The sequence below is a fragment of the Schistocerca cancellata genome, chromosome 12 (assembly GCF_023864275.1).
Source record: "Schistocerca cancellata isolate TAMUIC-IGC-003103 chromosome 12, iqSchCanc2.1, whole genome shotgun sequence".
In the NCBI taxonomy this organism is placed as follows: domain Eukaryota; kingdom Metazoa; phylum Arthropoda; class Insecta; order Orthoptera; family Acrididae; genus Schistocerca; species Schistocerca cancellata.
In genome coordinates, this window is record NC_064637.1 from 61,580,765 (window position 1) to 61,594,536 (window position 13,772).

The 13,772-nt window shown below is 39.2% G+C and overlaps 1 protein-coding gene across 1 annotated transcript in view; it reads left to right on the top strand.

The window, feature by feature from the left end:
- The window catches only part of LOC126109716 (uncharacterized), a 146,750-nt gene that overhangs the window by 87,396 nt on the left and 45,582 nt on the right, over positions 1-13,772 (top strand). The window contains exon 5 of the mRNA XM_049914772.1: positions 12,967-13,152. Within this exon, the coding sequence (XP_049770729.1) occupies positions 12,967-13,152 (186 nt within the window). The remainder of the gene's footprint in view (positions 1-12,966; positions 13,153-13,772) is intronic.

Below are 13,772 nucleotides of genomic sequence, written 5' to 3' on the forward strand. Positions count from 1 at the left end.
CATATTCAAATTTTTGTGCCAGTCGCCTAAGACTGGTGTTAGTAGTGTTGCTATAAGGATGCAAATCAGGTTTGCTCTAGACGCACACTTTAACTGTTGTGAGCATTAGTTACCAGAATGAAATGTTCACTCTGCAATGGAGTGTGTGCTGATATGAAACTTCCTGGCAGATTAAAGCTGTATGCCTGACGTAGACTCGGTGTTGGGACTTTTGCCTTTTGTGTGCAACTGTTCTACCAAATGACCTACCCGAGCACGACTCACGACCCATCCTCGGAGCATCAGTTCTGCCAGTACCTCGTCTCCTACTTTGAGCACTACCTTGAGCACTTGCCCGCGAAAGGCAAAGGTCCCGAGTTCGAGTCTCAGTCCAGCACACAGTATTAATCTGCCAGGAAGTTTCATATCAGCGTTAGTTACCTTTGGGATTAGACGTGGTGAGTTGTTAGTCGAGAACACCTTTAAGGTAACAAAGATGCTTTTACCAATACTTTACTGAGTTTGAATGAGGTCATTTAGTAGGGCTGTGAGAAGCTGATGTTCTTTCTGTGACACTGCAGATCTAATAGGAACATTACGTAGATAGATTGTGGGCAGCTGGGAATGTATCTCATGGAAAGCATGCAAGGGATAAGTCCCTGCAGTTGCACTATTCATCTGTGTCAGTGGTGGCTCAAATGGATAGAATGTCTGCCGTGTAAGCAGGAGATACCGGGTTCGAGCCCCCGTCGAGGCACACATTTGCTGCTGTCCCCATCAAGGTATGTCAACACCACCTGTTGGCAGCTGAGGGTTTCAGTTAATTATCATTTACTGCAGAAAGACTCGGTGGGAATGTAGGCGCTACACACAATTGCTGGCAGCAGTGGTCACGGGAATGTAGGGTCACAAGGAGGTCGGGCCCTGGAAGGCCACGTGGCAGTACTGAGAGGGAAGACGGTCGTGTTTGTTGTACGCCTCTGACGTGACGTTTTGCATCTGCAGCAGCAATTTGAGCAGTAGTTGGCACCACAGTGGCACGAGAAACTGTTACAAACTGGTTGCTCCTAGAACAGCTCAGAGCCAGAAGCCCTGTAGTGTGCAGTGCACAGTGCACTGACCCCAAACCACTCCATTTGCGAATACAGTGGTGTCAAGTAAGAGCTCATTGGAGGGCGGGATGGAGGTCTGTTGTGTTTTGTAATGAAATTTGGTTCTGCCTCGCTGTCGGTGATGGCCGTGTGTTGCTCAGAGATGGGTCACTTGAGGGCCTGCGACCAACCTGTCTGCTCGCTAGAAACGCTGGATCTACACTTGTGCTCCTAAATTAAGGATAACTGCAGAATGTCGTGCCACACAACGTGGCACTACACAAAACTGGCGCTAATAGCATAGGTACATAGGAAACACACACGACACAGATCTGTAAGTTCACAGTATTGGTGATAAGTTGAGAAAACCGTCCTGAAACACGTGTGCTACATAATGCCACTGTTTCCTGCGCATGTGCCCCGACATCAATACGGGATATGATCACCGTGCACATGTACGCAGGCCACACAATGGGTTGGCATACTCTGCATCAGGTGGTTGGGGTATAGCCTCCCATTCTTGCACCAGTGCCTGTCGGAGCTCATGAAGTTTGAAAACGTGCAGTGATAACGTCGACCGAGAGTATTCCCGATGTGCTCGATGGGATTTAGATCTGGAGAACAGACAAGCCACTCCATTCACCTGATATATTCTGTTTCAAGGTACTCCTCCACGATGGCAGGTCGGTGGGGGCCGTGCGTTATCATCCATCAGGAGGAAGGTGGGACCCACTGCACCCCTGAAAAGGCGGACATACTGGTGCAAAATGATGTCCCGATACGGTTCCTCAGTCAAAGACACGCAAGGGTGTACGTGCACCCATTATAATCCCACCCATACAATCGAACCACGACCTCCATACAGGTCCCTTTCAAGGACATTAAGGGGTTGGTATCTGGTTCCTGGTTCACAACAGATGAAAACTCGGCGAGAATCACTGTTCAGACTATACCTGGACTTATCTGTGAACATATCATGGCACCACTGTTCCAATGACCACGTACTGTGTTCTTGACACCATGCTTTATGGGCTCTCCTGTGACCAGGGGTTAGTGGAATGCACCTTGCAAGTCTCTGGGCGAATAAATCGTGCCTGTTCAGTAGTCTGTAAACTGTGTGTGTGGAGACAACTGTTCCAGTGGCTGCGGTAAGGTCCCGAGCAAGGCTACCTGCAGTACTCCGTGGCCGTCTGCGGGCAGTGATGGTGAGATATCGGTCTTTTTGTGGTGTTGTACACTGTGGACGTCCTGTACTGTAGCACCTGCACACATTTCCTGTCTGCTGGAATCGTTGCCGTAATCTTAAGATCACACTTTGTGGCACACGGGGGACCCGTGCTACGACCTGCTGTTTTTGATCAGTCACTAGTCGCCCCAGTATTCTACCCATCATAACGTCATCAATATGTGTTCTTTAGGCCATTTTCAACACACAGTCACCATTAGCACGTAAAAATGTCTCCACACTTACTCGCTGCACCTTACTCTGATGTGCACCAACACCCCTCTGCGTATGTGGACTGCTGCCAGTGTCACCGTGCGATGACCACAGGTCAAATGCTCCGCATGGTCATACGCCGAGGAGATTTAAACCTGCATACTGCCCACCAGAGCGTTGTTTCACTATGTATAAGCATTATCCTTATTTTATGAGTATGAGTGTACATCTGCAGTTATGGTCGGGTCTGATTTCATATGAAGGCAGGAGCACTCCCCTGGTTATCCTGCGAACCCTGGCTGCAAATCTGTAAGTCTGTCTGGTGACCTGACCTGTCATGCTGCCATATGTGAACAGCATTCCAGAGTGTTTATCAACAGGATAACACTCTCCCACATACCACTGTTGTAACCCAAATTTCTCTACGTAGTGTCGACATGTTACCTCGGCCTGCTCGATCACCAGTTCTGTCTCCAATCGAGCAGGTATGGGACGTCATCGGACGACAATTCCAGTGTCACCCACAAATGGCATTAACTGTTCCTGCATTGACTGAACAACTGCAACAGACGTGGAACTCCATTGCACAAATTGACCTCCAGCATCTGTCCAACACCATGCATGCACATTTGCATGCTTGCATTCAACATTGTGGCAGTTACATTTTTTTGTTAATGTACCAGCATTTCGTATTTGCAATGGCAGCGTTTCGTATTTGCAATGTGAACCTGCGGTCTTGCAATGTTAATCACTGAAATATATGCTAGACAAATGTATTCCCAACATTTCTTCATTCTGCAATAATTATTTTTTGGTGGTGCGGCTTTTTTCCCCCATTAGTATAGAATTTGGCTAATGACTCCACTCGCTGGCCTTACCAATAAAATGTATTTCATATCACTAATTCCACTGATTTTCAAATGGAGTGCAGCAGTCAGTCATTTCCTTTCTAGCTTTATTACAGCAAATCCAGATTTGGGCTAGTAACTGGCCATTATTATTGCAGTATTTTAAAGTTTTAATACATGCCAAATTACATCAACCCCTGTAGTTCGTGCTCCTGCCCAGTTCATTTGAGACTACTGTATAAAGATGGTAGGCTTTGCACAGAACACATTGATTGGCTGTATTGTTTAAATTATTACACATTATTTAAATTTGGACAAAGTGAAGAAGGCATAGCTGAATTAATCTGCGCATAGCCTTTTGATGTTGTCGAAGTTATGGGCAATGTTCCGAGGCTGCTGCTGCTGCTGCTGTTGCTGCTTGTGCAAGTTTATACAAATAGGTTTTGGTAAGATGATTGACGTTTGTCTTTAAATAAAAAGTCTTGGCTATGATGCTGTTTTCCACCAGATGGTTTCCTTCCAAATTCTGATACACTTACACTACGGGCTATAATATTCACACGTATTAGTGACAACAGGTTTTAGAGCGATCCTCAAAACGCAAGCAGTTCCTAACAACCGAGTGCGTTGTTTGCGTCGAAGCATTGGAGACCTCGTAAAACCTCCGGGTTCAGGCTGGAGTTGTTGTTGTGGATTTTATTTACAAACTCTTGACACAGGTTAATACTGTTACAAATACTAGAAAAATGTGAAGATTACAGGTTGAGAATAATGTTTACAGTAACTAGTGGTAATTATGGAAATATGATGTTTTATTGTGTTTACAATGGTATACCTAATTTGACTTCAGCATGTTTACCACTCTGATTTTCAAACAGATGTTTTGCAGTTTTGTGTTTCTCTACAAATAGGTTACATCTGTTTTATGTCCATATCATAATTTACAAACGTGGAGTTGCTAGTCTCCCATCGGGCGCCTCCCCAGGTGGCGGATAGGGGAATGCCCACCAGATATGGAGGGTACCGGGGAAATAAAATACCCGGGGTGGACCAAAACTAGCAACTACTGCCTTGTAGTTTAGGTATTGGATTACCAAAGGCTAAAGGAAGAAAACCTTGAGCAAAAATTACCTGGTCCTCCAGGTTGGGGGTTAATGCGATGGGCCAACCCCCCATTCATTGGAAAAACCTCACTGGTTAAAAAGCCTATAAGATTACAGCAGGACGGATATAATAGGAGACGAAAAAGACTAAGAAAACGGACTGTCTTAATTGGTGTATGGAATATACAAGTATTACAAAATAAAGTAGGAGAAGTGATTAAAGAAATGGAGGCTAGAAATCAAGATATTATTATACTCCCAGAAACTAAGAAAAAAGGACGAGGTATTGAACGAATAGGATCATATACACATTTCTATAGTGGTGTCCCAAAATATCAAAGAGCAAAACGGGGGATATCGATATTGATGAAAAACAAATTCAAAAGAATGGTCACAAACTGGGAACCTATTGATGAAAATCTGATTAAAATTAATATTGATATTCATGGATACAAAATTACTATTATAGGAGTATATGGAATAAGCGAAGATGAACCAATTTGTAAAAAGGATGATTTCTATAATAATTTAAATGGAATCATAGAGGATATTGGGAAAACCAGCGAGATTATTATTGCAGGGGATTTTAACAGTAGAACTGGAAGTAAAATTGGAAATAAAATTATAGGACCATTTGGAGAAAATGTTATAAATGATAATGGTAATAGACTTATTGATATCTGTGAACAAAATTCATTGAAAATATTAAATGGCTTTTATCAACATAAAGAAATACATAAATATACATGGCATAAAGATACATTGAATCAAAAATCAATAATAGACTATATTATAATTAAACAGCAAACAAGGATAAAAATACATGACATAAGAGTATATAGAGGGGTAACTCTTAGCAATCATTATTTGGTAAATTCCAAATTTTTATTCCCCTTCAGAGGAAAAAGCACTGAAGAAAATCGAAATTGTCCTATAGAAAATATACAAACAGAAATCAAAATTCCTAAATATAATCTGAATAGTTTGGAGAATGAAAGCACAATATTTTTATATCAAAAGAGATTAGATGGAAAAACTGATAGAAACAGAGTTTGATAATACAGAAGATCAATATCATTATATTGTAAATAAACTACATGAAGCCGCCAAGGAAGCTTTAGGAGAAACAGAAGAACACGTACAAACCATCCATTATACTACTGGAATGAAGAAATTAAAAAGGAAGTGAAATTAAAGAAAGAAAAATATTTAAAATAGTTAAATACCAGAAATCTTCAAGATAAAATAGAGCATAATGCACAACAAGCGAAAATCCGGAAAAAGGTTGCAGAAGCAAAAAACAAAGTTTGGGAACAGTCATGTCAAAAAATTGAATCCTATATTGGTGGTAAAAGAAACACAGAAGCATGGAAAACTATAAAAAATTTAAGAAGGAATTCCAAAGAAACAACACACATTAAATATATTACTCATGACTCTTGGGAAAAATATTTTAAAAGTTTATTAACAGAAAACAGGGAAGAATACTTGGGAAACCCTGAATATACTGAAATGATAGATCTACAAGCAGAGAATTACATCCGTTTGGAAATAGAGACAGTAAAAACTGCAATAAAATCTTTAAAGAATGGAAGGGCTACAGGCATTGGAGGTATTCCTGCAGAATTATTAAAATTAGGAACAAAGAAATTAATGGAATTGTTAAGAAACCTTTTCGAAAGATGTTTAAATGGGGAAGATGTCCCAAATGATTTGAAAGTAGGATATATTTCAGTGATACATAAAAAAGGAGCGAAAGATGAGTGTAAAAATTATAGGGGAATAACAGTGACCAATACCTTCAGTAGATTATATGGAAGAATTATTAAATATTTGTTAGAACAAGAATACAAAGAAAAGGAGGCTGAAGAACAAGCAGGTTTTAGAGCTGGAAGATCAACAATTGATCATATCTTTTGCCTACAACAAATTATTGAAAAAAAAATGGTTCGGGCACAGCCTATACATTTAGTATTCATAGATATAGAAAAAACCTATGATAGTATGCCTTTATCCAGTTTATGGAAAGCTTTAATATCAATAGGAATAAATCCAAGAATAATTAAAGCAATTCAAAATTTATATAAAAATTCTATTCCAAAAATAAAAATTGGTAAATATCTATCACATGGATTCCAAGTCACAAAAGGATTACGTCAAGGATGTAGTATCTCACCTACATTGTATAAAATATATACAGAAGTAACTTTACAGAATTGGAAGAAAAAATGTCACGCTATGGGAATACCAATAAATGATAGAACAATATACTCGTTACAATTTGCAGATGACCAACTGATTATAGCCCAAGACTATGAGGACATAGAGTATATGACCAGAAAATTGATTCAAGAATATAAAAAATCAGGTCTAAATGTAAACATGAATAAAACAAAGTACATGGTAATTGGTGGAGTGAATGGAGACTTAATATTAGAAGAAGGGATGGGAACAATAACAGCTACTGAGGAATATAAATATTTAGGTGTGAAAATTACAAATGATGGGAAACAGGACAAAGAAATTAGATCAAGAATAAATTCTGGAAAGACGACAATCTCTTTATTAAATGGAATTCTCTGGGACAAACACATAACAACTGATAACAAAATAAGGATTTTTAAAACAATAGTTAGGAGCATTATTACATATGGTTCAGAAGTGTGGACAACAAAATGGCAACTGAAATCAAAATTATTAGCCACAGAAATGGATTTCTGGAGACGTTCAGCAAGAATATCAAGACGAGAAAGAATAAGAAATGAAGTAATCAGAGACAAGATGAAATGTAAAAATTCAATTATTGATTTCATCGAGCACAAACAACTTAAATGGTATGGACACATCAGACGAATGGAACAGGAAAGGCTACCAAAATGCATAATCGACTGGGTACCAATTAGAAGAAGAAAAAGGGGACGACCACCTGATACACGGAAACAGGGAGTTCAGTCAGCAATGAGGAAGAACAACATTCCTGAAGATTTATGGACAAATAGAGAAGAGTGGAGAACAATAATTAGTGACTTACTGTAATCTAGAATAGGTGCTGGAAAAATGTACTCACATTGTAAATCCATAATAATAATAATAATAATTTACAAATAATGAAAGTAATTTTGATGTGAACAGTTTTGTGAATCAATGAGGCTTTTGAATTCAAAATTACGATGCAATTTTCATATTTAAGATTTAGCAATTTCCTGTTTGGGATAAAACTAACAAAAACTAGGAGCATTGCAGTCTCTCGGTCACCTTCAACATTCAAAATAACCTTCCTCCCATAACAATGTGTCATTTTATTCCATTAATATTGACTTGCAACGAATGTCTAAATTTTTGTGTACCCTTCTGTATGTTTTTAGCACTGCTGATAGTGACACAGGGGTTGAAATGTTGCTAGATCTGCAGTAAATAGATTACTAGGAACTGATTGCTGTACATTTCTCTGTTTTCAGTTTGTTTAACCTGTCTGATGTAGATGCTTTCCAGATGTTGAAGTCTTTCTCTTTCATTCTGATGTATTCTTGAAATCTACCTTTGAATGTGCTGCCAGTTTGCCCTACATACCCAGTGGAGTGTGAATTGCCTTTTACTTCATATAGGCTGGATTTACTCACCGGATTTAATTTCTCAAATTTCATTCTTAGAAGAATTACTAGTTTATTAGTTACGTGGAACCCAGTACACGATCTTCTTAGATGTGATAGCAACATATGGCAAAGTAATGACTTGGTTTCAACCTCTCTTCTTAGTAGGGTAATTTCCTGTTTAACATAACTCCCACTATAAAAGATTTTATTTCCCAGTTGTATATTTCTGACATCAAATGTGCCCTATATTACTTTTAGGTAGTAATTTCTCTCAAAGTGTCCAGATCATTATTTACTTATTCAGCACTCCTCGAGTTGTAAGTCTGCTTCTCAAGCAACACAGGTTTTATTAAACACACATTGCAGAACCAGCGACTAGCTGTCAAATAAGCTACCATGAAAATACTGATATGAAGAATATAATCTGACTACTACGTACCATAAAATGTCAGATCAGTTGATAATTAACCATTATCACTACAGTAACACCACTGGAACATGACTAACAAGATAATAGGCGCTGACAGAACAGTCAGTATTGCAGGGGTGTCAAAACTTTCAGATGTAACCTGATAATTGTACAATGTCCTCGAAAGACATACAACAGGTGGCAGGTGCAGAAAAATAAAAATCGTTTCTTAGTTAATATCAAAGATTCACGTCCATATATTAGAATTTGCATAGCCATTACTTTGTAAAATTTTCAGCTTTGTATCCTTCCATGCCTTGTCACCCAGTTTTGATTATTGTGTCACATATCATCTGAAACTGATGTAATTTATTATTTTTAGATAATAGCTGTTATATATTTAGTTTAGGCAATATATTTCAAACTGGAGGTCATTTACTGGGCTCTGAATAATTATTTGCTATCGGCAAAGAGCTGAGTGAAACTACCTGACGGATTAAAACTGTGTACTGGACTGACACTTGAATTTGGGACCTCTGCCTTTCGCGGGCAAATGCTCCACTGATGGAGCTACCCGAGCATGAAACTCAAACCATTCTCATTGCTTTACTTCAGAGCAAGCTGGAAGCTAATAAGAGCAGAGTGAAAATTTCATTCCAAAGAGCAGTGTGTGTGTGTGTGTGCAGCCTTTTCAGTAGTTGCAGGGGCAACACTCTGGATGATTGACAATGTGGCTTTGTAAAATAAACCAAAACAGCCTTGCTGTGCTGGTACTGCAAACGGATGAAAGCAAGGGGAAATTACAGCTGTAATTTTTTCAGAGGGTGCATACAGCCCTACTGTATTGTTAAATGGCGATGGCATCCTCATGGGTGAAATATTCCAGAGGTAAGATAGTCCTCCATTCAGATCTCTGGGTGGGGACTACTCAGTCGGACATCATTACTAGGAGAAACAGAACTGGCATCCTGTGGATTTGAGTGTGGAATGTCAGATCCCTTATTCAGGCAGGTAGATTAGAAAATTTAAAAAGGGAAATGGATAGGTTAAAGTTATAGTGGGAATTGGTGAAGTTTAGTGGCAGGAGGAACAAGACTTCTGGTCAGGTGAATACGGGGTTATCAATACAAAATCAAATAGGGGTAATGCAGGAGTAGGTTTAATAATGAACAAAAAAATATGAGCATGGATAAGTTACTGCAAACAGAATAGTGAACGTGTTACTGTAGCAAAGACAGACACGAAGCCCATGCCTACAACAGTAGTAAAAGTTTATACGCCACAAGCTCCACAGATGATGAAGAAATTGAAGAAACGTATTATGATATAAAAGAAATTATTCAATAGTCATGGGAGGGGGGGGGGGGGGGGAGACTGGAATTCGATAGTAGGAAAAGGAAGACAAGGAAAAATAGTAGGGAATGAAAGGGGAGGTGCCTGGTAGAATTTTGCGCAGAGCATGTGTTAATCGTAGCCAACAGTTGGTTAAAAATCATGAAGGAAGGCTGCATGCATGGAAGAGCCCTGGAGGCACTGTAAGGTTATGTAATAAGACAAATATTTCAGAACCAGATTTTAAGTTGTAGGCCAGTTCCAGGGGCAGTTGTGAACTCTGACCACAATCTATTGGTTATGAATTGTAAATTGAAAGTGAAGAAATTGCAGAATGCAAAAATGTGGGAATTTAAGGAGATGGGACCTGGATAAAATGAAAGAACCAGAGGTTGTAGAGAGTTTGAGAGAGCATTAGGGAACGATTGACAAGAATGGGGGGAAAGCACTACAGTAGAAGAATGTGGCTTTAAGAGATGAAAAAGAGAAGGCAGCAGAGGATCAAATCGGTAAAAGAACAGGGCCTAGTAGGAACCCTTGGTTAACAGAAGAGAAATACTGAATTTAATTGATGAAAAGAGAAAATACGAAAATGCAGTAAATGAAGCAAGCAAAAAGGAATACAAATGTCTCAAAAATGAGATCAGCTAGAAGTGCAAAATGGCCAAGGAGGAATGGCTAGAGGACAAATGTAAGGATAGAGAAACATATATTGCTAGGGGAAAGATAATGCCGCCTACAGGAAAATTGGAGAGACCTTTGGAGAAAAGAGAACCAACTCTATGAATATCAAGAACTCAGATGGTAAACAAGTCTTAAGAAAAGAAGGGAAAGCTGAAAGGTGGAAGGAGCATATAGTGTGTCTATACAAGGGAGATGAATTTTATAGCAATAATGGACGTGAGTGAAGATGAGATTGGTGAAGGTTACTGCATGACTGTGTATCATCAAATTATGTGATACAAGCATATTATATCATTCTAAAAGTGCTGTTGGATTCCACAATAAGAGACATACATTTATTATATAATGTATGTGTGTATGGCATGTTGAGGGTTTGCAATATTTATAAATTCTCCTATTCTGATATGTCATTTTCATGTCAATTTTTATATTAATCCTTATATTTTATTCATATATTTATTCTTGAGAAAGATTTGGTGCATTCACTTGGATGATACTGACCATAGAAACATTTGAAACATAGATATTTCAAACACCACAAGCATCACGCAAAGGTCGGTTTGTCACAGTGACATTTCTTCTTATGAATCTCACTCTGTAAGTATCATTATCATTGGTGAAGATTTCGAATGATGGCAATAATTTTGTGGCAGACCGTGTATAAGTGGTCGCTTTCCCCGAAATAGGTGCTTGCAGTTGATTATGAATTGAGATACACTACAGAAATTTCACTGAAAAAAATTTCAAAAAATTTTCTCATTTTTAAAAGTCATTAATTTTATATGTAATTAGTAGGCTAATAAAGGTGACATTATATCAATATACATTGGAAAACATTCATGTAGTAATGTTCTACTGACGTAAGCATATAAATGAAAAACAGAAATAAGAGTAATGATGGGGTTTCAAATAAAAAAGGTGTGACCTTAACAACTGTGCCACCATTTTGTCTGAGGATACTGTACAGTACAAGGCACATGAAGTTCCTGGAAAATACCTTGAAAAAGTTTGACTATCAGTTTTTCGTAAACAGTTCAGTGTCTTTGGACAAGTTGAGACACTTGTTCACTTACTTTGACCCTTCTTCCACTGAGGAAAGTTTGCGGGTAATCTGGTTGCAGTATTTGCTGTGTTCTCATCGTAAGTATATGTGGAATATAGTAAGTGAAAGGGTACACCCTTGATGCATTCCTTTGTTGATCTTAATTGGTCCTGTCTTTTCTTTCTCAGCATTTTTGTGCGCTGATACAAATTATTTGTTCCTCATATTAAATGTCTCGGATACCTTCATTTTTTGAAGTTGGTGTGAAAGCTCGATTCTGTTCACTCTATCAAAAGCCTTTTCAGTCGGAGTTTCCAGCTTACATTCTCACAATTTTTCAGTTACTGGCACGCAGTACTAACATCACCACTAGAACACCACCCCTTTCTAAAGCCATTTTCTCATCAGCCATTAGAAAGACACAAGTTATCTTGCTCATTCTGTTGTTAATACTTATTGTATAGAGTTTGTAAGAAGCCTTCAGTACGCTTATTCCTGTATGCGTGATGTCTCAAATCTTTTGCGTCACATTGAAATCGTTGATAGTGGTTACACAACTGATTACATTGAAATAGAGAACCGATAGTCAGAAATGCATATTATTGTGGACGTACACAGCGTAGACTGCGTAACAACAACATAGCTCATAGTAATTGTTCAAAGTGATGACCTCCAGTCTCTGTGCCTGTATGGCAGCGACGAATGAACTCGTGGTGCACTTTTCCAGAGATCCTGGTTGTCTGTTGTACCTGGGAGACAGGCAGCGTGGATCTTCGGTGTACACTGTTTACCACCTACCACCTGTTCCTGTGTGCAACATTCACCTGGAATCTTTGTGGGAGTATGGTAGAAGTGCATGTGCCCTTGCAGTTGGTGCATTGAGATTGATGGTCATCACTTCTAACAGTATTGTAATTTGTTGTTATATGGTGTACCCTGTGTACGTCCGTAACACAATAAATATGCATTTCCAACTATTGATTCCCTGTCTCAATATAATTGTTTATGGACACACTATCACCTATTTCAATTTGACCAAAAATGTTTGAGGGAGACTGCAATTCTCATAGACATTTCCTCCTCTTTGCAGAGTGATATCACCTCCACTGGCTTCCATGATTCAGGTACTACCCTTGTCTTTCAGCATCCATTTAAGAGATGTAAAATCTTCTGTCGTAGCTGTAATCCTCCATATTTGAGGTGTGCTACATCGATTCCAGGGCTGGAAGCTTTCCAGTTTTTCAGAGCCTTCTGTATCTCATTTAGGGTGATGTCCATTCTCGATACAGAATTTGGTCCCCTTCATCCTCTGCAGTTGCTGTTTCTTCCTCTTCTTTGTCATCTTCTCACTCCACAGTTCTTAGGTGTTTTATGCAAGTTTCATTACAAATAACATTTATGTATGCATGGAAAGTTTTTAAGAATGAAATGTGTCACATGCCAACAGGTCTGTTGTGCCTCTGCTGAAACAGTGTAGCACTTCACTCAGAAAACTGCGGCTGGTGTATTTTGACACACCGCGTGCGATGGAGGCTGTGGCATTTGAAGCTCTCGGAGAACTGCACGGTCTGCACGAGCTGTCCATCCAGTATCTGGGTACATTTGAACCCCGACTGATCTCTCGTGCATTTCGGTAAGTTACTTGTCACTTGTTAATCCTATTTTAGATTACTTCACCATTCTTAACTACTCAGCACTGCTACAGATTATGCTCAGACAATAAATTTTTGATGGTTCGAACCTGCATCTGATCATTCCAATTGAAATTTTCTGCGATTTCCCTAAACTGCTTCAGGCAGACACCGGGATGGTTCCTTTGAAAGGGTACGGTTAACTTTCTTCCCTAATCTGACGGGACCGATGACCTCGCTGTTTGGTCCCCTCCTCCATATCGACCAATCAGTTTTTGACAAAATATTCCTATATATTGCTATTCCGAATCCCATGCCACTTTCCTCGATGCTGATCTCGTCCTTACTGAAGGCCAGCTGCACAGTTCTCTCCACATCAAACCTACTAACAAACAAGAGTACTTGCATTTTGACAATTGCCATCCTTTCCGTGTCAAACGTTCACTCCAATACAGCATCAACATTCGACGCTAACATATTTGTTCGGATGCAGACTCTGTAGAGCAATACACCACCATTCTCGCCTGGATGTAACTACCCCACCGGCCTAGTTAAAAAGCAGATTTCCCAGGCCATCACATACAATTGTGGTGCTGCTGATCCCTCCACAAAACAGCTTCAG